General features: G+C 44.1%; 1 protein-coding gene across 2 annotated transcripts in view; it reads right to left on the bottom strand.

Moving 5' to 3' along the window:
* The window catches only part of LOC117249766 (SH3 domain-binding protein 4-A), a 78,732-nt gene that overhangs the window by 29,002 nt on the left and 23,727 nt on the right, over nt 1-26,003 (bottom strand). Inside the window, exons 1-3 of one of the 2 annotated variants that reach the window (XM_033615475.2) lie at nt 22,022-22,257; nt 3,196-3,362; nt 159-2,512 (exon numbers count right to left, since the gene is read on the bottom strand). In XM_033615475.2, the coding sequence (XP_033471366.1) occupies nt 159-2,512; nt 3,196-3,319 (2,478 nt within the window). In that variant the 5' untranslated portion in view covers nt 3,320-3,362; nt 22,022-22,257. Of the gene's footprint in view, nt 1-158; nt 2,513-3,195; nt 3,363-22,021; nt 22,258-26,003 lie in introns of those variants that run through there. The other variant, XM_078165925.1, reaches the window with a different exon arrangement.

Raw genomic sequence — 26,003 nt, 5'->3', positions numbered from 1 at the left:
TTTAGGTAATTCCCAATCTATTAATAAACTGATGTCTACCTTTTTACCTCTCATGATAAGCACACAAATGCTACAACAACTTTGATACTGCGACACTTATTAAATTAGTCCACAATAAAACAGAAACCAATAAGAAATCAAAACATGATTGTTCTTACCATCATGAGTTCCCTCTGGAAGGACTTCCTCTCCTTGTTCTCCATGTTTGTACACTCCTCTTTGAGTTTCTCCAGAACCGACGCCACCTTCTCTGGCTCATTGTCCAGCTCTGTCCGGCAAAAATAATTCAGCGGCAAATTCCCGTACCCCAGGGCATCTGCAAACGCCCTCCAGTTGCCCACATTCTCCATTAAAACCGTCCTCACCGTTGCGTAGATGTATGTAAGAAATTTGCAAGGCTTCAGGATCTGCTCCAGCAGCATTGTGGTCGTTAGGTCCGGCCCACACCAATAAATGGGCTTGACCTTACCCAGAACTAAAACGTTCTTGGCATGGACAAGGCCTATCTTCCCCTGATAGTATCCAATGTACCACTCTTTGGTCCTCAGCTGCCCTCGCAGTTTGATTTTCTCCTCGCTGAGCAAAGCAATAACGTCCCCCTTTTTGTACTCCAACAGATAAGTGCTCTTGTGCTGCCTAATCACTGTTTTGATCAACTTGCCAAATTTAAGGTTGATAATGCACCGGTCCTGAAACTTTGGGTATTTGGAAGTGACAGCCAGCGGTGAGAGGACAATCTTATCCACCTCTTTCTTTTTTAGAAACCTCCTCTGGCCTGTTATCCTTGCTCCGCTCTTTGGTGGCGGTGGTGGAGTTTGGACGCAAAACTGGGTGAGGATACAGTCAAGGGCATCCTTGACTTGGACCCTGAGAGTGAAGTCTGAGATGCTGTTGGGGTTGTGTGATGTGATCATGTACAGGAGCCTGCTAACTTTCCCCAATTTAACCTGAAATCCACGAATCACCCCTGCACCCTCACTCGCCTTCACCTGGTAGTTAGACATGTTGGAGTACAATCCCACCTGGAGGTCCTGAGGGTAGCCCAGAACAAACTGGTGCTTCCCCCACAGCTGGAGGGCAACTGGTGGGCTGGAGCTAGCCTGCCGGCCCACCTCGTTTACCAACAAGGTCTTAGGGGCGCAGTCATGCCCAAACATGGCCACAACTGCCTTGAAGGAAGGGTGAATGTGTTTGGGTCCGTAGACGCCAAGAGTTACTTTCCTCTGCACATGGTCCCAAACAGTGGTGTTGTGGCTGATGTATTGTGACTGAACCACAACCGCCACATACATACATGGCTCCAGACTATCCAGCTGTACCTGGACTGTATCCTTGTAAATGTAAGCGTTAGGGATGGGCGTGTAAGGTCCTTCTTTGCAGTCACTGCGAACGCAAAGCACCTCTGCAGTGTGACAACTCTCCCTCTTGACAGTTACCAGTACCTTCATCTCCAACGTGATAAAGGACTTGGTCTCCATGTTGCTCAGCTTGATCTCCACCACGGGGCTGACGGTGGAGCAGTGGTCACTGTTGAGCTCCAGAGGAGGGTCTAGTAAGGCTTTCATGGAGATCTGCTGGTGGTCTCCATGGCTGACGTGGCCTTCGGGGATGTGGATGCTGATTTGGGTGTCTGGAAGCTGAACAACTCCTCCGCTACTGTCCAACCTGCACACAATGTTGGTCTCCACCGGCTGCGTCTGGCCCCACCCAGGACTCTGGCCCAGGGAATCAAGGTCATGGCAAGACCTGGCTAGCTTTCTGTGGTTCAACCAAGCAGTCCTGAAGTCCTCCCTGCTTTGAAACTGCTCCGGCGAAGGAGCCTTAAGGCCTGTGAAGAATCCCGAAGAAGGTAAAGTCGGATTCGACTGCGCTTGCAGAACTGAAAGTTCAGAGAGACTATGGGAACGTTTACTCCTGAAAAACGGGTTATCCCTGTGCAGATTAGGGACAACCTCTTGGTTTGGGCTGGTGGGCGTGGTATTGTTAATGTGGCAGCTGCTGAACCCATTGGTCATGATTGTACTGGTGGTAAAGTTTGAGCAAGATGATGGAGATGCCAGTGCATCAAAGAGGATTAGGTCCGTTGAGTTCCTCACACTTAAATCTTTGCAGTTTTGATCTAACGGACGGATAAAGGGGTTCACAGAGAAGGGGCTGTTGTTGTAAGTTGGTGATGGCTTAAGAGTCATCCCTGTCCACTCCCCCAAACCTCCAAACTCCTTCGACCCATCCTCATATCCCTCCCCAAGACTGTCAATCATCCCACTGTCGCTAAACGAAGAGTTCCTGAAGTTGACCGGCTGGACGTACGCTGCTGGGATGTAGCCCATTTCTGTGTTGTTGTGGGCGTACCACCACTCTCCACCGGACGTGTCCAACACATAGAGGCGATCTCCTTTGGAGAACTTCAGCGTGGTGAAGCTGCTGGGGCAATAATCCTTTATAGCGACCACTTCCTGTGCAGCTCCATAGGAGGCTGAAGTGTCCAGCCTTAAGGCACTCGGAGAAGGCACTGCAAAGGAAAACAAATATCAGACAGAATCTCTTAAAACTATTAGCGATGGTCCTCTGCCTTGATTGCAAAGTGGTTTCGCAACTGGTTTGTCACTAATTTAGATGAGCACACTTAATCTCTAAATGGTTGATTATCAAAATGCTGCAGTCAACAATGCCTATCTCATAATCAGACACAGATATAATGGGCAAGCTGAAATAATGAGGCAATGGTACTACAGCTCAGACAAAGAGGTTTGTGTCCAACAGGGTTCAGTGGTTCAGTTTAAAGCATGTAAAGGAAGAACTTGATCCTGGGAAAAAGGAAGGCGGCAAAAATAGCCCCCAAAATAAAAACCTTTAATCACTCTGAATGCAACGACAAAATTTTCAGATCACTAGGTAAATGTATGAGCAGACAAACTGCATAATTTACTGCATCTTCTACATCTTCTTCTATTTTTAGTTCCCTCATTAGTGTATATAGAGCATGTAAACAAAGCTGTAATGAAGTGCAACCATTGAAGTGAAAGAGCCAGAGACAGAATGCTCCTGTTTCCAACATACGACTGAATAATCTAATGACAAAAGATGAAAAGCAGATACTTTGATTAATCAGTTCTTCAAATTGATCAGTTGAGTCTTGTACCTTACAGACCACATGCTTTCTTCATGACTGAGAACAGGTGTGGACACACTGACCTTTGACATCGTTAAGACTGGCCCCGGTGACCCCCTCACTAAGGTCGATGAGCGTCCCCTCAGACTTGCAGCGAGGGAGGATGTGATTGTTGTTCGTCACTCTGATGATGCGATGGGCAGCCATGGCCGGGACTCAACACAGAATTCTCTCATTGGCAGCTTTTCATCTGGACGGGGAACAAAGAACGGATTTCAGGGGTGGGAGTGACCAGCCAATTTTAAACACATCTGCATTCAGGCATTTAGCTGCTGCTTGAATCTAGAGCGAATCCCAGAAGCAGCGCTGGAGTAGGAAGCTTCATTTTCTAGATGACTAACAGTTAAAGGCTACAAAGGTCAAAGCTGCAAAGGCAGAAAATAAGGTTGATAAATATCACTGCATTTTTGAAGGATGTGCTGGGGAAGGAATGACTCCCAGCTGAGCAGAGCGAGTTCTTTCTTTTTCTCTAAATCAATGCAAAGAGCATGAGCGGTGGGCTACGAGAGGGAGGAGGAGAGATGTGATTTAGGAGCGCAATCGAAAGGCAACAAAGAAATGAAACAAAGATATTTAAGTGTTGAGTGAAAGTAACAATGAACTTTGTCTGAAATTTAATCTGAAGTATGATGCATGATGCAAGAACCCTTCTATATTGTACTGATATGTAATTGTTAAACACGCCATTCCAAAACCACGGGTGTTAACATGCTACCATAACAGCCTCCACTCTGCTGGTTTCAATCTTCCCACCAGATGTTAAATTTGGCAGCAGGGATTTGCTCCCATTCAACACTGATGTCAGGCAATAAGGCCTGATGGGCACTGGCGTTAGAGTCAGGTCACAACAACTTTTCATCTAATCAATGCATCATTCATCCTAAAGGTATAGGATGAGGTTGAGTGCAGGATAGGACTGTGCAGGCCAGTCAAGTTCTTTCACAGCAAGGTGGGGCAACTATTTCTATGGCGTTTAATCACTCTTAAAACTCGTACACACACACAACAGGTGGTGTTCCTCACATTTAAGTTAAGTCAAAGACGGTTTAGGAACCACAGAGAGCCTGGAACTTAGACATCAGAGTGGAGTATCTTTGGTTAAGTAACCTCTTTTTCCTCCGACATCTTCTTGTCCAATAATTCTGCCGGCAAAAAGAAACTGCTGGTGTTGAAATTGACCAATCAAAGAAGCGAGGCTTCAGCCTCTGTCTAACCAATCAAAGAAGTGGAGACCCCAGTCACTGTCCCCACCTCCAGTCTCAAAAGACTTTTTGCATTGCGGTACTTTCGACATCGTGCAAGTGTTGAGCAGAACCGAGCGCACATGTAGGCAGTTGTAACTGTGCGTGCAGAGCAGAAATGCGTCCTCGCGAGGATGCTTTTCCGCTCGCCGATACTGTAGTGTGTGCGCGCATGGGTTTTGTATGGGGTGCCGTTTGTAAAGTGGCTCACGCTGAAAATAACATCAACATTTTGCCACATTTAGCTTCAAACAATGTTTAAAAAAGTGTTGTGATTTTTTTAACGTCACCTTTTACCACATTTACAGCAATATTTGTTAACTGAGAAATATATTAAATAGTTAAATCTAAATATTAAATGTGGCACCTAAATGTTAAATCTAAATATTATATCTAAATCTAAATGCTAAATCTAAATCTAAATGTTAAATCTAAATATTAAATCTAAATCTAAATCTAAATGTTAAATCTAAATGCTAAATCTAAATCTAAATATTAAATCTAAATCTAAATGCTAAATCTAAATCTAAATGTTAAATCTAAATATTAAATCTAAATCTAAATGTTAAATCTAAATCTAAATCTAAATATTAAATCTAAATCTAAATCTAAATGTTAAATCTAAATATTAAATCTAAATCTAAATCTAAATGTTAAATCTAAATGCTAAAGCTAAATCTAAATGCTAAATCTAAATCTAAATGTTAAATGTTAAATCTAAATGTTCTGGGTGAAACTAAATATTTAGCTGATATGCAAATCACCTTGTTGTTAACAAATACTTCTTTTGTGCACTGTTCGTACGAAAAGTAATGCACTATAATTTGTCGGGGACGCATGATAATATCGGCACATCATCGATTCCGGCCGATATCGGCTTTTAAATAAACTATTAGAATCAATTGGTGATCACTAAAATTAGCTGGGGAAAAAAGCAAATATATCAATATTGGTATTTGTTATTGGCCAAATAAGTTGTTATATAAATCCAATATCATGCATCCCTAATAATTTGTATTTAACCCATGTAATCATGTGACCTCTGGGTGCAGGCTGTCCTCCATCATATGACAGGAGGAAAGAAGGGAGTCAGGCTATGTGTTCATTGGTATTGTACGGACAGACGAGTGGAGTGGTGTGAGAGGAATACTCCTATTATTAATCATCATTTTTGTCTTCCAGTTACTGTCCATAACACACAGATTGAACCAGTTTCCTCCTATAAACATTTGGGCATCTATGTGGATGCTGCGCTGTCCTGGAGTGCACATATAGATCATATTACTGAGGTACAACAACATATTTACTCCCTCAGCACACTGAGGTCATTTGTCAGACAAACAGATCCTGTTACTGTTTCTCCGATCTATAATAGAGTGTTATGCAGTATGAAATCAGTGCATGGTACAGATGGTTCTCTGTTCAGTTGTGGGTCAAGCACTTGAGTTTAGTTTCCAGCCTGCGTCTACTAAAAGATTATTGTCTCTGGCTGGTAATATTGTGTCTGACCCCTGTCACCCCTCTCTCTATTTGAACAATATCAGCTTCTGCAATCACACAGAGGATTAAATGTCCCACAGGCTCGACTGAGCGGGCTGACATTTGTTCCTGGGTCTGACAACCTATTAAATCAGAGGATGGCTTCTAAGTAGCCGGGGTCAAACACTGAATGTGAAAGGTAATGAGTAATGTGTTGCACTGTGTTCAGTTTTTGTTACGTCTGCTGTGATTTGTAGTTTTCGGTGGATGATTTTGTTTGGTTACATATTGTTTTATACTTATATTTATGTGAAGCAGTTGACGTCCTTGATTGTAAGACACATTTCAGATTGTTTTTTGACAGTAAAGTGAAATCAAATCAGTCAATCAAATGTAGCATAAAAGACTGACAAAGGAAGATCGGGGTGGTGGCCTGGTCAAACAAACACAGGACTTTGACCCAGGACACCAGGGTTCAAGGGTTTAAGTTACATATGTACGTAACATCCCGTTAACACGTCACATCGCCGTTGTTATGGTGTCATTATGTTTAGTACATAACATGATGAGGCCCAGCTGATTGTTTCCCTCGACCTAAACAGTCCGTGTACTTCGCAGCCATTCATTTTTCGTTTCGAAATAACAAATTGAAACACGGAAAACCAACCATTACCCGTTTTTTGTTTTGAAATGACCAAACGAAAAAGGAAAAGAACAATCCGTCTCCCGTTTTTTATTTGATAATAAAGAAAAGAAAAAAAATATTTAATTTGGGAATTTAAAAAAAATCCTGTGGGAAACTCCTTTCTCTATTTTTTGTTCGTTTCTTCTCTGTGACCAGTAAGTTGCATTCATGTGGTGTCAGAATAATCGGAAAAATGACTTTCCGACTGGGAAAATACACATGAACGCCCGCTCATGTCGGAAAAACAACTCAGAAGATAATTTTGGAACAGGAGCTGCCGACTTGACTGAAATTGACGTCACTTTCACAGAAAACTGGCAGACGAAAAGGAACGTTTGGTCCATGGTAATAAAAGTTTTTATTAATTCACGTATTGCGTATCATTTTTTGCGGACATGTAATGTGTAATGTGGTATGCCGTTAGTTGCTGTCCATGTAGAGTGACCTAGATTAGTTAGAAAAGTTATTTATTAGCATAACATGTCAGATAAAGCAATATTCTAGTAGTTATAGGAAATGTACATGCTCTGTATGTACATTTCATACAGCACATGAATGCAACTTACTGGTCACAGAGAAGAAACGAACAAAAATAGAGAAAGGAGTTTCCTACAGGGTTTTTTAAATTCCCAAATTAAATCGAATAACGGATAACGATAACGGATAACGAATCGTTTTTTTCCTTTTTTGTTTGGTCATTTCGAAACAAAAAACGGGTACTGGATGGTTATACGTGTTTCAAGCTGTTATTTCGAAATGAAAACCGAATGGCCGCAAAGTACACGGACCCTAAACCAACTGGCGGGGTGCTAATTTGTAAGATATCAAGGCGCTAATTCACGAGACATACGAATCGCGTGCTGAACTTCTTCATACAAACTGTTTTATGAAGATACGTTGCATACTGACACAAAATTAGGGCCTTAAAGTTGCAAACACACTATTGTCTAGAATATCATTGTATGCTAGCATCCAACGAAAGGTCGTGACACACCTAGCTAACAGCCGGTCGTCAGTCAATGTCAGGCCATCAGTTACAGTGTGTCAACACATTCTCATGCCGACCTCGTCGCATCTTGACGTGCTTGGTCATGACTTTCCATGTCCATGTACGACATGCAACGTACCGTGGGTGCGTTGGTTGTTGACATTCTGGGACACCGTGTTCTCTTCCTTCAACATACAGCTACGTTTTCACAGGAAATTTAACGTTACATACAGTCTCTTTCAAAATAAAAGCACTACGTAGGTACAACAACACAAATTGACATTGTTTTTCCCTTCGACAACAAACACGTGGTTGGGTTTAGGAAATAAGAACAGGGTTTGTCTGCGAACACCGCACTCTCGGGTGAAAGTTCGGGACATTCTCCGCCATAACTTTAGTCCTTGTCCCACCGCCTTTCCCCCTGACGCCGCAAGCACCGCTAAATGTCAACTGGCCATGTATCATTTCAACGTTAAAGGACGTCTTTTTGCGTTGGTTTCTGACGCCGCAAGTCACTGCCCAAACGCTGGATTTCGACAACTTTGGAGTGAGACCGGGCTCTTGTAATTTACCAGTAAATATGCTACGTTCTTTCAAAATTTGGTTGTGTTGTTAGTATGCTAACTGGCTAACTAGCATCTTGAATGTGTTCTGTAGGTTTTCCAGTTTCCCTTTTTAAATGATGAATACAGACTATCGCCGCCTGCTGGCATAGAATGGATGTGTATCGTTGGCTATGCAGTGATTTCAAGTGCAACTTTTTTGGCCAAGACACAGGCGACATGTGGCGACAGAACAGTCGGCTGTCATGGTAACAAGTTTGTTGATGTCGGTTTGGTGTTTCTGGGCCTTCAGGGTCTTTGCCCAAAGCACGAAAAACAAAAATGTATGACCATATAGCTTAAACGTAAACAGTTATATCCAATATCTCCTCCCTGCCAACCAGAAATTGAAAGTCCATACCCAAACTCCGAGGCTCAGCTGCTGCTCTTTTATCTACTGGGGATTCAAACCAGCAACCATCTCTCCCTCCTCTGGCTGTATTCGCTCTCCTGCTCCATGTGTTCTGAGGATTTGCATCTTTGATTGTGTCAAGCAAGTTCCCAATTTCCTTGTCAGGACTGAGATGTGATTCAATTTGTGTATGAAAACACACAGTCAGCAGAGGACCGTAATCTGATTAGAGAAGCGGCGAGAAATTGTTTTGCAGCAAAACGTTGTTCCCTTCAGTCACAAGAGACTTTTGTTATTACTGCAGGATGTGGCGAGCAGCGACACTGGGAACATTTGCATTTGCACACTAATGATGCCATTTTAATCTGATTAAAGCAACACAGACTGCAGGAGCTTCCATGCAAATGCATCTCACTGATTATCTTCATTAGAGCTTTAATGTTCGGAGCTGAATTTCTGCATTCACTTTTCACATTAAAAGATGAGGATTTTGATTCGGATGCAGGTGTTTGCATTCATAAAATATGGCACTCCAATATGTTGCAGTATCGTCTGTTTGCAGCCAAAACTGAGAGCAACACACAGCAAATGAGATATGATTAGCACGGAGACCAAGCGCTGAACAGCTGGTCAGAGGTCCCTCATAGTTTCACTTCAATCTAACGGAGAAAACAAACCATTTGGCCACAGGTGGTCAACTGAGTGGGTCCCAGGGGAACTCAGGTGCACAACCAGACGGGGACCTTCTTGAAGAGGTGGTCTTGGTTACAAACGAACTCTGGTGCGGTTGGTTTGCAGTGAGAACGTGTTCAGACCTGGATCCCAACCAACTGCAGTCACATGACAATGTTAAAAGAGCAGTGTGTGAGATGTAGGGAGATCTAGAGGCCAGATCTATCACCTTTTTTCTCTTATAACTCATTTTGGATTCAGATACGCAGGAGGTTTTTACCAGGAGCCGAATAATCCACAGAGGTCTCTTCGAAGTGCGCAAAAAATACGTTGGTACCTGGTTTTTTCCAGTACCGTAAGTACTGGATACAACTTTGCCCTCAGCGGGCCGTGTCGATTCCTGTCTTTGTTCGCATCAGTCGGTGCAGAGGACGAGTGCCGAAGAAGAATGCCTGTTCTCCATCGTCTTTGCTAGAAACAGTGGCTTCTACAAGTGCTACTGGAGCCACAACACCCGGCTTGTCGAAAAGTCAGGTAGTAGGAGTCATGTGTGGAGAGCGATGCGTTCGCGTAGCGCTCGCCAACAGTCGCTGTTTACTCGCGTTTTCATTCTGGCGAGCATGTTAACAGGTTAGAGCATTCACACTGCATCCGTTCTACGCGCTGCTCGAGTCGCACTGCTTTCGTTTGAAGTTTGAAACAGTTTTAATAAAGTAGTGAATATAGAAATGCATGAGTTCTGTTTTTTGATTTTTATCGTGGTATCGAATGAGTATCGAGAATCGTGGAAATTCACTGGTATTGGTATCGACGACTGAAATTCTGATATCCTGACAAGCCTAAAGGTGCAGACACACCAAACCGACATCAAAGAGCCAACTGTTGCGTCGTCTACGTCGCCTCACGTCGCCCTGTGTCAGTTGCATTTGAACACACTACACGGACTACATCCGACGGCCAAGTAGCACGTACGTTCTGCGCCTGCGTGAGAGAGAGCGGAGTGAGAGAGTGGTACATCCTGTCAGCCGAGGGGTTTCCTATCTGTGCAGCCGAGCACCGCAGCACCTCCACGGACTATTACATCCAGACGGTCCCGGTGTTTCCTCCGCAGGCTCCACTTCACTCAGCTGCCCGATAAACCCGCTGCTTCTTCCCACTTTAACCTGAATAACAAACCAGGGCTCGGTGCTCCGGTTGGATCCAAACGGAGAGCCGGGGCTAGCTCAGAGACTAGCGGAGGCTAACTGGCTGTGCTTCCCTCTGGTCATGCTGCTGCTAACGCTCCGCTAGCCGCTCCCAGCTAGCTCCGGTTTGTTATTCAGGTTAAAGTGTGAAGAAGCAGCGGGTCTGTGGGGCAGCTGAGTGAAGTGGAGCCTGAGGAGGAAGCACCGGTTAGCCCCGGTTTCACTACAGGCAGATTCACTCGCTACAGGGGCGAGGAAATAAAACCTGAACAGCCAATCAGAGCGATCTCTCTCACCGACAAGCTCTGCCACCGATTCAACATGCTCAATCGGCCGAAAAGCCGCCGACCGTGCGGGACACACCGCAAAAACTAGGCCGACAGACGCTCACCGACGGCCCAAATTTGGTCGACGGCCAACCGTCGGCTTGGTGTGTCAGGGCCTTAAAACGCAGTGAGTGTTTTTCCAATGCTAGCCGTCACAGCAGGGCGGCTAACGACAGTAGCCGATGCTAAAATGCAAAACAGGAAAAAAAGAATGTCCCTATCTCAAGCCTGGGTTTGGTTTGTCCGTTCTGGGCTACTGTAGAAACATGGCGATCTCTGTAGACGAGGTCTCCCTGTGTAGATATTCTAAGGTAACGAAAATTCTTATTATCAAGTGATTATACACTAAAAAAAAACATACGTATTATATAATAGTTCTGCCAATATGTCCCCCTAAAGTCTTCACACTGGACCTTTAAGTTAAACAAAAGTCTTTGCCTTGTAGACGTTTACATAACCAATTAGAGCCAAGACATCTCTAGAAGAATCAGGCTCTCTAAACAGTTAAATCCTCCGACTTCCTGCCTAAATTCTTGCTCATCTGTGTCACCTCTTTCACTATTTTCCACTCAGTTTGAACAATACGCCACAAAATGACTGCGCGGCTTTACTTCTTGTGCTTTGCACGACAGAACTTTGGTCTAAATTTAAACCTGTGCAGCTTCAGTCTGCTCCTCTTTGGATCGAGCAGATATATCAATACTTTGTGTCCCGCGCTTGAAGATGACAGAAAAGTAAAGAAACTGTTTGAGAGCAGCTCTTCTCTGGAGGTTACAGCAGAGGTGCACTCTGGGATGCAGAGCATGCAGCGAGGAGAAAGAAAGCGGGGCCTTGTTTAACAGCTGCATCTGTTCCCGTGGAAGCTGAGCGCCAGTCAAACTCCTCCGGGGTGACATTTCATTTTCTCGCACCCTCCCTGCTCATCGGGGAGCGTGTGGCCCGTCGATAAAACCCCCTCCTCCCGTTTAAAAATGAGCACTCAGCGGGCAGCGGATCAATAACAAGCCGGCAGACAAAGACCTGTCACTGGCTTTGATAGAACATGGAGGCGATCCCCAGCTGAATGCAGCAGGAGGTGAGGCCAGCGCTCACAGATACAGGGGGAGAAGGAGAATTGGAAGCTGCTGTTCGCTGCGACGGGGGGTGCAGCAGGTTCTGGATCCTCTTCAAATCCACGCTGAGCCTCCTGGAAACGTTCATTCCAGGATTTGAGAACAAGCAATTATAAAAAGACAGACTGCGATAGCCTGCGTGTGACCTCTCTTACAGAGAATAACAACAGAAATTATAGCTTTAATGACAAGAAGTCCATTTTAGTTGACGTTAGGAGAGACATTTCAATTACAGAAGGAGAGGAAATGCTAAAAAATAAGCTCTCGGGGGGCTTGTGGGTTAGCCTTCCTCAAAATTGGAATATTTCTTCCCCCCACTGAGTCGGTGAAATGCTCCGCCGTCTAACTCGAGTCATTTCAGCCAGGCTGACAGAGCGGGGGAAGCGGTGAGTCGAAAGTTTAATTAGCCGAGAGCTGGCCGGTCCTAATCCCTGGATGAATGTTGCTATGATAACCATATCCAGCAGCCATATGCTCGCAGAGAGTTTATCGCTTCTCCATCGCGGCTGTTTAGAATGAGCAGATTACTGGACAGAGAATGAGACACGGCGGTGGAGACCTGTTAGTGTGGCTGGGAAACAAAACTAAACCAACAGTGTGTGATATTCAAGCTTAATCTAGCGTTGAATTTCCTGTGTAAGCATTCAAATGGGTGGTAATTCCAGATCAAAGACGGCGGCTGAGGGGCTGAAAGTCTCTTAAGTCATGATCAAACAAAGCGAGGACAGACTCCTTGCTCCGTCTGAGTCGTGATTCTCCTCTTATCAGTTTAACTAAGTGAAAACAACTTGTTAGCTGATTCTACAGATCTCGTTGAGTAGTAGGCAGAGGAAGTCTCCTCGGATTTTAATTTGAAAGATCACGATCCCTCTGGTTTCTTTATTTATTGCACGACATCTTCAGTGTCTGCTGGTTATTGATTAGATCTCCGTGGGCGCTCTCCGTCTCTCCGTCCAGACAAAATAAATGACCCAAAAAGTGACTGTTGAAGTTGTTTAGTCGATGCAACGAACTGCAGCTTGTCGAAACGCCATCAAAACCTCATTTGACTTTAAGGTCCATTAAAGGTCAGCTCCTTCGTCTATTTTGCAGGAACTTGGCACAGGCTTAATTCAGCCCCGACCTCAGGGACGTGAAAACATTAGGTGTGCTGGAGTCAAGGACCGAACTGGCCGGCCTGTTGTGGCCTGCGGCAATGTGGCTCTGCTCCCAGCATGCATTTAGGCGTGTGTTTACACCTGCAATGAGCCAGCAGAGGAAATGAACAGGAGCTCAGGGGAAGAGTGCCCTTGGAAGTCTGCTCAGTGTCTGAGAAATTAAAAGTGATGGGAGGAAAATGCTCGAGTATAATTAGTAGCTTCACCTTATGTTTCTGTTGAGTTCATTTAACATACGTGAGTTTAACAATTGTCCTCTATGGGTCACCGTAGAGGCCTGTGAGTTAACGCAGCATGAATCTTTGAAGAGATATCTACGTCAAGACTTCGAAGATCGTCCTTTTGGGACTCGTGAAGCAAACAAAAGACGACAATGTTGGAGGGGACGATGGATGGTGCAAGACGCTGTCCAGAGACAAACAAACAACAAACCGGATATTTCTTAGCGACTCATCCCTGTTTTTCTAGCGGCTTTTTAGCCACCAAACCGGAGTGTTTCTCACCAAGACCTCGCTGCGTTTCCAGCCAGGAATATGACGTCCAAGGTACCCTGGGTGTGTTGGTTGTCGACGTTCTGGGACGTCGTGTCAACTTCTGCCTGTTACATGCATTGTCTTTTTTGAAAATGCACTTCCATTTTCACAGGATTCAGTGCCTTTCAAAATAAAAGCGCTACATTGGTACAAAACTTTTACCTTCAACAACAAAAATACATGGTTGGGTTTAGGAAAAAGGAACAGGGTTTGGCTTTATAATCTCATGGGACGGGAACACCACTCTCTCTCGGGTGAAAATTGGTGTTTGTTGGACCCTTCCACCCGCCTGCCCCACTTGGACTTTTACTGCCTATATTTCCATTCTTGTCCCAACACGTTTCCCCCCTCATCACGTGGCTACTAGAAGTGTTTTGAGCTGCAAAAGCGATGAATTGAGCTGCAAATGAAAGTTGAAGAACTTCATGCAAATTATCTATGACGCGTTTGAGCTGCAAATGACCATCGCTTGTGTGGAACCCAGAGAACATCCTCGGAAACTTTTAGTTCCTACCACGCATTCGTTCCTACTTCAACACAAGCAGCAAGCTGTCAAACTGAGCCTGAAGTAGCGCTGGAACCTCTCCCCATCCATCCGATGATATTCCACGTGCTGGAATATCATCGCACCGGAGGATGTCGTGAACCCGGACCCAATGGCGGTGCTCCAGCCAGTAACCTACATTGAGAAGCATAATCGAGCGTTCAGAATTTGACGTCATGAGCGACTTGAGCTGCTTTCGTTGCCACAAATATTTTACCAGCGGCGCTGCTAGAGCGAATTCTTTTTTCATCAGTGTCTGACACCAGGAGTCACTGACCTAGCGCCACATTTTGTCAACTTACACTATAATGGTAGTTGCTCGGCGTGGAAAAAATGCCATCTGCGCATCTCATACTGTCACCAAACAGTGCCTTGGTGTGGTTTTCTGATTCTGAAGACCACGAACCAAGTGTTGAGGAGTTGGAAGTGAGACCAGGCTGAGACTTGCCAAACTAAAGACGACTGCTGGAAGCTAACAAGCAGGCTAACAGCGGCTTTTTAGCCAACAAACCTGGGTGTTTTTTACTGAAACCATCGCTGCATTTCCAGCCAGGATCGTGCCACCAAAAGCAGGTACTTCAAACAAAAGCGAGATCTTTTCGCAACCACAAGCAAGTAGTTTTTGTGCCTAAATCTAACCACACATTCACCACAGCGTTGTTGAAAAGTAAAGTCACGTTTCAACATGTCTGCTGCTTTTGTACGATTTACGGGAAAGCCATTTCAACTGGTTGTGTTCAAGAAAATCTGCACGCTAGAATCAGTGATGAGTGACGGCGCAGCATGTCTGTCATGCAAGCCCCGATCACTGATGTGCCTCCATGTCATAACATGTCAGATTTATCAAGCTGTTGCTTCTTTATGGTGATTTCTGATAATGAATGTCGACTTTTTCCTTTGAATCCGACACTTGTCATCTCCGATAAGTAAAATACGACACCATAAAATAGCAGTAGATCTTGTGAGGAGTTTATTTCCTTCCTTCCTTAAAATACTTTTGAGTTTGTTTCTTTTCTTCTGTCATCCTCCTGCAGTCTCTTTGTGACATGTTCATGGTTTTATTTTCACCCTGCAGACCAGCAGGAAAATAAATAAATAAATAAATAAAAACCCCTCAGCTTGGCATGTGGTCAAGCACATTACTCTGTGGTGCGGCTCTGCCCCGACAGCCACCGTTCATCACCGGAGAAATTCATCCGTAAAATATTACAATGGCTCCTCTCTCCCCTCAGGATGAATTCCCAGGTAAATGAGCCCACTAAGTGCTGAGTTTTAGTGCCGCTTCCACCTCCGCGCTGAAGGAGATCCCTCAACCGGAGAGAGGCTCGCACTCAGAGAGAGGAAGCGCCTTTTTGAGCACGTCAACAAGTCAACTTCAGAGCGGCCGATAGTTTAAGTGTTTTGAATAATTTCAGCAGGAAGAAAGCAGAGTGGCGATTCATAACGCACAGATGGATGATGTGAGGAAACATAAAACTGAGAATGCATTCATGTCGTAAATTCATTTAATCCTCATGATTCCATGAAAAAAAAAAAGATGATGTAATAATGTTGATTAATGAGGTGAACCACGGCTTAATGTGATGCAGCCATTTAAAGGGACGTTTATTAAAGTGATTAGATAATGAGGATGTATTACATCACAGGCTGCTCTTGTTTTCAGCTCCACTGTCAAGCAAGCAGTACGGTTAAGGTATGACGACTCTTGCACAGACGACATGTCCAGAAGTCAGGTTATTATAGATTATCATCGTCAAATGGGTTCTAAATCTACTTTGGCTAAATCGCACATTTTCTCTCGAACCATTGACGCCTTGAAAGTCCGTCCATGCCCTCAGGTTAAGAGTCTGGGTGTCATCCTGGACACTACACTGTCCTTTGAGGCCCACATTAATAATGTCACTTGGTCTGCATGCTTTCATCTACGAAATATCAATCGTCTTCGTCCGTCACTTACATCTCTCGTTCATTTTTTGGTTGAATCTCGTATCTCGTATGTCCTCATAAACTCCACCTGGGTAAGACTTCACAATAAGGTACACAAAATTAGAGTAATTACTGAGGAACTAATGAGGAACTAATGAGGAACTAACTATTACTGAATCATTACCTACTCATTTTGATGTCTCACTTTACTTCAGGGTACACAAAAAGAGTAGGTAATGATTAAGTAATAATTAATTCCTCGTTAACTACTCATTGGTTCCTCATTAGTTCCTCAGTAACTACTCCTTAGTTCCTCAGTAACTACTCATTAGTTCCTCATTAGTTCCTCAGTAACTACTCATTAGTTCCTCATTAGTTCCTCATTAGTTCCTCAGTAACTACTCCTTGGTTCCTCATTAGTTTCTCAGTAACTCCTCATTAGTTCCTCAGTAACTCCTCATTAGTTCCTCATTAGTTCCTCAGTAACTCCTCATTAGTTCCTCATTAGTTCCTCAGTAACTCCTCATTAGTTCCTCATTAGTTCCTCAGTAACTACTCATTAGTTCCTCATTAGTTCCTCAGTAACTACTCATTAGTTCCTCATTAGTTCCTCAGTAACTACTCATTAGTTCCTCATTAGTTCCTCAGTAGCTCCTCATTAGTTCCTCATTAGTTCCTCAGTAACTACTCATTAGTTCCTCATTAGTTCCTCATTAGTTCCTCAGTAACTACTCATTAGTTCCTCATTAGTTCCTCAGTTACTACTCATTAGTTCCTCATTAGTTCCTCAGTAACTACTCATTAGTTCCTCATTAGTTCCTCAGTTACTACTCATTAGTTCCTCATTAGTTCCTCAGTAACTCCTCATTAGTTCCTCATTAGTTCCTCAGTAACTCCTCATTAGTTCCTCATTAGTTCCTCAGTAACTACTCATTAGTTCCTCATTAGTTCCTCAGTAACTACTCATTAGTTCCTCATTAGTTCCTCATTAGTTCCTCAGTAACTACTCATTAGTTCCTCATTAGTTCCTCAGTAACTACTCATTAGTTCCTCATTAGTTCCTCAGTTACTACTCATTAGTTCCTCATTAGTTCCTCAGTAACTACTCATTAGTTCCTCATTAGTTCTTCAGTAACTACTCATTAGTTCCTCATTAGTTCCTCAGTAACTACTCCTTAGTTCTTCAGTAACTACTCATTAGTTCCTCAGTAACTACTCATTAGTTCCTCATTAGTTCCTCAGTAACTACTCTAATTTTGTGTACTTTAGTTCCACAGTAACTACTCATTAGTTCCTCATTAGTTCCTCAGTAACTACTCATTAGTTCCTCATTAGTTCCTCAGTAACTACTCATTAGTTCCTCATTAGTTCCTCAGTAACTCCTCATTAGTTCCTCAGTAACTACTCATTAGTTCCTCAGTAACTACTCATTAGTTCCTCATTAGTTCCTCATTAGTTCCTCAGTAACTACTCATTAGTTCCTCATTAGTTCCTCAGTAACTCCTCATTAGTTCCTCAGTAACTACTCCTTAGTTCCTCAGTAACTCCTCATTAGTTCCTCAGTAACTACTCATTAGTTCCTCATTAGTTCCTCAGTAACTCCTCCTTAGTTCCTCAGTAACTACTCATTAGTTCCTCAGTTACTACTCATTAGTTCCTCCTTAGTTCCTCAGTAACTACTCATTAGTTCCTCAGTTACTACTCATTAGTTCCTCATTAGTTCCTCAGTAACTACTCATTAGTTCCTCATTAGTTCCTCAGTAACTACTCATTAGTTCCTCATTAGTTCCTCAGTAACTACTCCTTAGTTCCTCATTAGTTCCTCATTAGTTCCTCAGTAACTACTCATTAGTTCCTCATTAGTTCCTCAGTAACTACTCATTAGTTCCTCATTAGTTCCTCATTAGTTCCTCAGTAACTACTCATTAGTTCCTCATTAGTTCCTCAGTAACTCCTCCTTAGTTCCTCAGTAACTACTCATTAGTTCCTCAGTTACTACTCATTAGTTCCTCATTAGTTCCTCAGTAACTACTCCTTAGTTCCTCAGTAACTACTCATTAGTTCCTCAGTTACTACTCATTAGTTCCTCATTAGTTCCTCAGTAACTACTCATTAGTTCCTCATTAGTTCCTCAGTAACTACTCCTTAGTTCCTCATTAGTTCCCCATTAGTTCTTCAGTAACTACTCATTAGTTCCTCATTAGTTCTTCAGTAACTACTCATTAGTTCCTCATTAGTTCCTCAGTAACTACTCATTAGTTCCTCAGTAACTAGTCTAATTTTGTGTACTTTAGTTCCACAGTAACTACTCATTAGTTCCTCATTAGTTCCTCAGTAACTACTCTAATTTTGTGTACTTTAGTTCCACAGTAACTACTCATTAGTTCCTCATTAGTTCCTCAGTTACTACTCATTAGTTTCTCCTTAGTTCCTCAGTAACTAGTCTAATTTTGTGTACCTTATTGTAAAGTGTTATCCTCCAGTTGGTCCAGAATTCAGCTGCTCATATCATCACCCTAACCTTCCCCATAGGTCACATCACTCCTGTTCTCCGGCAGCTTCACTGGCTTCCTGTTAAATATGGATTTCAAGATTCTACATCTCACCTTTAGGACCCTTCATAACCACGCCCCTTCCTACCTGTCTGAACTCCTTCATATCTACACACCCTCTCTACTCTTAGGGCCTGTCCCATTTCTACCCCTTAAATCTTGGCTCATCACATAAAGGTGTATAACATCTCAAGGGTTTCACCCATCACCACGCAACTTTGTAGGCATATGACCACACATAATCTGAGGGGACCCCTCCATTATTGACCCCATCAAACAAAATGGGGGCGCTAGAGAGCTCATTTCTTATCTAAACAAGACTAACACAGGTGTGAAGGGAACAGGGAGGGACTAACGAGCCAGGTGTGAGGAGAGGATCGACAAAATAAAACAGGAAGTAGTACATGTTTTGCTCTCTGTGCAGCCCCGCAACATCATAAATGGAGATGTTGCGTTTGTTAATGAGTGAGGTCCCCGTAATTACTGTACACCAACGCAGTACGGGAAAATAACAGCTCAATACTCTGGAAGAACAAGATGTTGAAGTGTTTGTGCGTGAAGGACAGAGTGGTGGTTCACATCTATACATTAGCAAGGAAGCGTGTGTGTGTGTGTGTGTGTGTGTGTGTGTGTGTGTGTGTGTGTGTGTGTTGTGCTGAGCGGCCATTAATTACAAAATGGAGCGCACCTTTGCACAGAGCTGGAGAAATGATGACATGCTAGTTTTAAGGCTTATGGGCTGGTGTGTGTGTGTGTGTGTGTGTGTGTGTGTCACTTTCAAATCACTTTGTGAGCATGTGTTTGTTAGTAGAGGAAGAAGACAGCAAAGAAGTAGGAAGAAGATGTGATAAGAGGAAGAAGAGGAGGATGAACTGAAGAGGAGAAAACAGGAAAGAGGACAAAAAAACAAGAGGAGGAAGAGGAGGTGAGGAACAGGGGGAGGAAGGTTAGGAGGAAAGCAAGGAGACATAAAAGGAGAGAGGAATAGTTGAAGGAAGGATTATGCACAAAGGAGAAAAGGAAGAAGGAAGGAAAAGGAGAAGAGGAAGAGGGCAGGTGAAAGAGACGATGAAGAGGAGTAAGGGAAGAAAAGAGGAGACATAAGAGGCGGCAGAAAGGAGAAGGAAAAGGAGGCACAAGAAGAGAAACCAGAAGGAGGAGGAAAGAAAGGGAAGAGAAGGAGAAGGCGAGGAACACAGAAGGGAGATAAAAAGCAGATAGAGACAAAAAAGGAGGAAGAGGAAGAAGACATGATGGATGAAGAACAAAGAGGAGGAGACAAGGAGGAGGCAGCAGGAAGAGGAGTCAGGAGAGAAAAGGGTGAAAGAGGAAAAAGTTAGGAAGGAAGGAGACAAAAAGGCAGAGAAGAAGAAAAGTGGAAGGAGGGAAGAGGAGGCAAGAACAGGAGAAAAAATGATGAAGAGGAGTAAGGGAGGAGGAAAGCAAGGAGGAAGGAAAAGGAGGGACAAAAAAGAAACCAAAAGGAGGAGGAAGAAAAGGAGGCAAGGACGGTGAAGGGGAAGAGGGCAGGAGAAAAAGATGATGAAGAGGAGTAGGGGAAGAAAAGAGGAGAAATAAGAGGTGGCAGAAAGGGGAAGGAAAAGAAACCAGAAGTAGGAGGAAGAAAAGGAGGCAAGGAAAAGGAAAGAAAGGGAAGTGAAGGAGGAGAAGGGGACAAGGAGGAGGCAGCAGATGGAGGAGGAAGAGGAGTCGAGAGAAAAGGGGGAAAGAGGAAAAGGCTAGCAGGGAAGGAGACAAGAAGGCAGAGAGGAAGAAAAGTAGAGGGAGGGAAGAGGAGGCAAGTGAGGTGAAGAGGAAGAGAGCAGGAGAGAAAAAAGATGAAGAGGAGTAAAGGAGGAAGAGAAGAGAACATGGAGGCAGGAGATAGGGGAAGGAAAAGGGAAACAAAAGGAGGAAGAAAAGGAGGCAAAGGAAAGCGGATGGAGACAAAAAAGGAGGAAGAGAAGAAGAAAGGCAAATGAGGAGTAAAATGAGAGAGGAGAAAACAGTAAACAGTTTGGAAGATGAGGAAGAGGAGGCAGTGAAAAAGAAAGGGAGGAGAAGGAGACAAGCAGGAGGTAGGGAGGAAGAGGAGAGTGAGGAGAGAGAAAGGGAAAAGGAGGTAAAAGTTAGGAGAAAAAGAAGGAGACAAAAAGGTAGAGAAGAGGAAGAGGAGGAGGGCTGGAGAGAAAGATGATGAAGACGTGTAAGGGAGGACAAGAGAAGAACAAGGAGGAAGAAGAGGAAAGAGAGGAGAAGGAGGAGGCAACAGATAGGGGAGGAAGAGGAGCAGGGAGAGAAAGGGGGGAAGATAGGAGGAGGAGGCGAGTGAGGTGAAGAGGGAAAGATGATGAAGAAGAGACATAAGGGAGGACAAGAAGAGAACAAGGAGGAAGAAGAGGAAAGAGAGGAGAAGGAGGAGGCAACAGATAGGGGAGGAAGAGGAGCAGGGAGAGAAAAGTGGAGAGAGGTAAAAGGAGGAAAGGAAGCAGACGAAAAAGCAGAGAGGAAGGAAGAGGAGGAAGAGAACAAGATGATGAAGAGACAAAAGGGAGGACAAGAGGAGGAGGAAGAAGAAAGGGAGGTGAAGGAGACAAGGAGGAGTTGGGAGAGAAAAGGCGGAAAGAGGGAAGAGGAGGCGAGACGATGAAGAGATGTAAGGGAAGGAAAGAAGAGAGCAAGGAGGCAGGAGAAAGGGGGAGGAAGAGGAGGAGGAGAGGTAGACATTAAAGTGAGGAGAAGACAGAAACACAAAATCACCTCCATCTAATTAAATGGAGCTTGCAGAGTGTGTGTGTGTGTGTGTGTGTGCGCGCGCGCGCGCGCGTGTGTGTGTGAGGAGGATTTTCAGCTTATCAGATGACCTTATTGGCAGCCTGGGCTGAGGAGGCGAGCACGCGCGTGGCTGCCCGCGTGCACACACGTGACAATACAGCGCTAATTGTCAAACTTATCATTTGCAGCCATTTGTTTTGTTCCTCCGTGTGCTGTCTCCTCAGGGCGCAGCCGCACGTGCGTTTGTAGTTTAATGTGTTAATATTTAATGAATATGAGCGACAATAAACTACAGAGACCAGATGCGACTGAAAAGAGTTGAAAATTATGGAAAAAATGTGCAGAAACGCTTTAAATCTATTAAAATTTAAATTAAATTCCAGCAGGATATTATAGCAGTGTGACCATGAAACACTAAAAACAACATTAGTCCACTGAAGAAAATCATTTAATGCCTTAAAATATTTTTATAAAGTCATAATATATAATAAATGTAACTATAAACTCAGTGTAAAGCAGCAAAGACACATAAACTCACCATGGACAACAGAGACAGATAACTCAAATATCGCAGTAATGCTATTGAAATTTTTAATTTAAGTGAAGCCGAATTCCTCTTCGCTCACCCTCCTGATGAATCAGTACAAAAAAATAGCAATTAAATGGTTTAAAAGATAATTAGAAGTGATTAAATGTTAAATTGATGATAAAGTGAACTGACCTCCTGCTGGCCGGACGCCCGAGCGCTCAGAGTAGGTGCGAAGTGAGAAGACGGTGAAGAATAACAGCTGGTGGAGAGGTTTCTTCTTCTTCTTCTTTTCCTTTGTGGCATTTGTGTTAAAGGACACAAAAAGGAAAATAAGTGATAAAAGGTGATAATCAGATTATTGATCCACAGTGCGAGAAGTTTTTCGGCGGTGATAGATGCGCAGACGCGCCGGCTGCCGTCCGTCTCTGCTCCGGTCTGCCGGAGGACTGAAGGAGCTGCGGTGTGGTGGATGAGAGTGGGTGGCGTCACTGGGAGGGGGCGTGGCTACACATACACAATCTCTCTCACACACACGCACACACACACACACTACAGTAGTGGTAGAGTGAAGCTAATCAGATCTCTAAACAAAGTTAAAGTGCTTTGTAACAAATAAATAATTAAATAAATGAATAATTAAAAAAAACATGGAAAAATCAACAAATGAATTATGATGTATTATCACAGGTTAAGCCGGTGGTTCTCAACCAAGGCTCGGGGCCCCGCAGTGGTCCTTTAGGGACTTCCAGGGGGTCCCCAGGGGGACACCAGGGGGTACCCCGCCTCCCAGCTCAATGCAAGCCCCCCCTGAGTAACAGTCATAAGAGTGACTATTCTGATCATAGGTTCACTTTCTCCATGGTTGAGGAGGTTAGATTTCAGAACCAGCGCTGTGCGTGAAGGTGAGACCAACTTTATCTAGTTGGCTCCACTCCTTCCCCACCAGTGAGGTGACGTTCCACATCCCTAGAACCAGTCTAACTCATCACCCAGAGGGAGGCCCTGGTGTCCCTGTACCAGGTGAGGTACTCAGAGTCAGATTTCGGCGTTTCATCAGTGTCTTAAACCCTTTTTACACAGGAGTTGTGCAAATTAGCAGGAAAGCCCAATCAGTCTTTTTTCAGCATTGGCAGTATAAAAACAAAATCGGGGAGTGCAGCAAAATGCCGCCTACCTACTTTTGTTTATACAGAATGTGCCTTTTTCGGGGCAATGGGGGGCGTGAGCAAGTAACAAAACGTGTAGCTCAGCATGTGACGTAAACAGTGACGTGGGAGGGAAGCCGCGGCTGGTCAGTCCTTCGGCGATTCTCTCGTAAGTCGGCCCGTTCTTCACCGTCCCCATCATCTGACGGTTAATGGCCTCTTCGTTTACGAGGACAAGGAGGGCGCGCAATTCCTTGTCTCCCCAGTTGCTCATCTTTACAGTGTCTGTCAGGTTTGTGTTTCCCTCTTGCTACTAGCTGCTCGCTAATTCCTGCTATCAGCTGTTTCCTGTTTATCCACCGCCAGTGGCTCACACGTGCGGCGTCATCAACAGCTCCTCCCACAAGTCATCAACAGCCCCTCCCGTGGCAGAAGGCCGCCTCGTTCTTCTTAAACTAAAAGGGTTCCACCAATATGTCTACCCTATGAGGCGGAAAATTGGGCACCTCGGATCAACTCGCCAATCCAGCTCTGTGTGTCTAAACGCTCGCAGCTTGCCGGCAAAACGGCTCAACATTCGCCGAAAATCTGGCAGTGTAAAAGGGGCTTTAGTCTGGCCCCTCTTTGCCTTGGGAGACTGCGTCAGGTGCTACTTACCCCGGACGACACAGCTCCCAGGATCATGGGGACAAACAAAGGTGGCGATTCCTGAAGGGGGCCTTAATCATATTTTACAACCAAAATCTTCTCAGATGGAGGCCCCTGGGGTGAAATCTTGCTTTGTGGGGGTCCATGACCTAATGTGTATCAATTAGGGGTCACTGTCACAAAAAAGGTTGAGAACCATTCAGTAGGAAAGGTTGCAACTACAATCGCTTCCTCCATTTTGGACTCTCCGTCCCTTAAAGGTCGGCATATAGACTGCATAAAAATGATGGACGTAGCCACCGTGACCTCACCCATTTGTTTGTGGCAGGAAAAGCAGCAATGTTGCAGTAAAAAAATGTTTTGGACATTTTGATTTCATTTTCAAAATGCAAAAAAATGACTTTCATCACAGTAGATCTTATTTTCTTGACTGTGCAGAGTTTAAAAATAGCGAACATGCCAAACACATGTTGCAAAGAAGGTAACAGAGGTCAGGACTTTATGACTTTGCAGGGCAACAGCTGGCCCTCCTCTTTTCTGCAGTCAGTGAGTAGAAATGTGACTCAAGGCCAACATGTTCAAAAAGCTGCAGAATTCTACGTGAACGCTCTTTCTTTGAAATCTTTATCAGGACATAAACGTCACTAATCTCACACAGAATCATGAAAACAGCAAATATGTGACTTCAGTGTCACATCAGAGCAGAGAGAGGCTTTAGTTCTCTGAATCATCCAGTCCTGAGCAGACTCCTCACATGCGGGGAATCCTCCCCCCGAGGCTGCATTCGAAAGCTCATTTCCAGACATTTTGTCGTCTTCTCCAGTCGTTGTCAGCTCCAGAGCAACGTCCCCGCTCTGCAGTGACAGCAGCTTTATACAGCGGCGAGAACAAATCGTTTGACGAGATGAAAGAGGAAGGTCTATTAGACTGAAGCTGTTTCTGAGTGTGGGCGAGACCAATCATACCTACATACAGTGTGAGCCTTTTTATGCTCTTTTAAATAATGATTCTCATTTAAAGCTAATAAATCTCATCAGACACCAGACCGATGTTTTATTTATATGGAGAGTTGACTTTTTATAACGTTTTATTGTGAAATTCACGTCCTTTTTGCATGCACAAGACAGAACCCTTTAAAATAAAGCTCCTACCACTGTTTTTATGATCACTAATGGTGCTGCCCAGACGACAGCGGCCGCAGAGGGATTCTAGCTCGCTGACAGCGTTTAATCACCAAACCCTCAACGAACGGCGGCTCATTAGCAGGAGACCGTCCTGCTGCACGAGCCATTTCCCCCGCAGCTCCACTCAACTTTATTTATAGAGCCTGTTCAAGTCTCACAATGTGCGGATCGTTACTGACTCCGGGGCCAGTTTTATTGCGTTTATGTGCTGTTTGTGGAAACAGTTTCTTTATTGACAACAGAAACAGAAATAGCAACCAGAAGCTCTGCAAGTGTGAGTTCGTTTCAGATCTCAGCTCTATTGTCTGTGTTGTCTCTGATGGATATTAGCAGTAGGCGTCTTGTTTTTGTCCCTTGAAGTAAATCAGGAGTGGATTTAATGACTCAGTTCAGGCTCCCCGTTCAAATTACATATCGTCAAGTAGGAGAGGACGTGGAAAAAAGGAGCAAGAGGAGAGTCAGGATAGGGGCAGGAAGAGCTGAGGCTCAAAGGCCAGTGGTCATAGATCAACTTTGACGAACTTTCAGCCCACTCGCCAAAAGAAAATCACAAATACTTGGAAGGTGGATGGCGTGATACCTAGGCGAGGAACCTGCCATGCTCAACTCAAGTTCGTCTGCCCCCTCGGTGAGGTTCGTTCGGCCAGGTGTGAACACAGCAATCACACTCATGGTTGCACTGAGACCTTCTTGAAGAGGCGGCCTTGCAAGTGTACTCTTCTTCAACGTTTGCTTTACTTCCTGGATTTTTCCCACGTGGAAATTCTGACCAATCAAGAGCAGCTTTCTCACACAAGGCATTTGATCTGGTCCTCTTGTAAATGCTGCCGTGAGAACACGAACCAACTCTAGGCAATTATACAACTTTGGAACAACATGAGTCCCTGATTCAGACTGTCTGACAGCACCCTTAACGACTCATTGCTGTTTTTGACCTGTTGCTGGGCATAGTTGTCTAAAAATTTTTTATCCAGTGAATGCAATGCGCTTCTGTAGAAAATAATTAAGGTAAGGTAAGGTAAAGTAAGGTAAGGTAAGGTAAACTTTATTGTCCCCTAAGGGAAATTCAATTCCGGGTCATGCAAGTTGGATCAAATGAAAAATCAAAATCAAATTTCAGTCGTGGCCCATTTTTCAATTTGCTATTTTTGATGTGAGCATAAAATCAAAAATAAGAAAAACATAAACCGTTTTCTC

The sequence above is a fragment of the Epinephelus lanceolatus genome, chromosome 24 (genome assembly GCF_041903045.1).
Source record: "Epinephelus lanceolatus isolate andai-2023 chromosome 24, ASM4190304v1, whole genome shotgun sequence".
In the NCBI taxonomy this organism is placed as follows: Eukaryota; Metazoa; Chordata; class Actinopteri; order Perciformes; family Serranidae; genus Epinephelus; species Epinephelus lanceolatus.
This window is presented reverse-complemented; position numbering and strand designations above follow the sequence as displayed.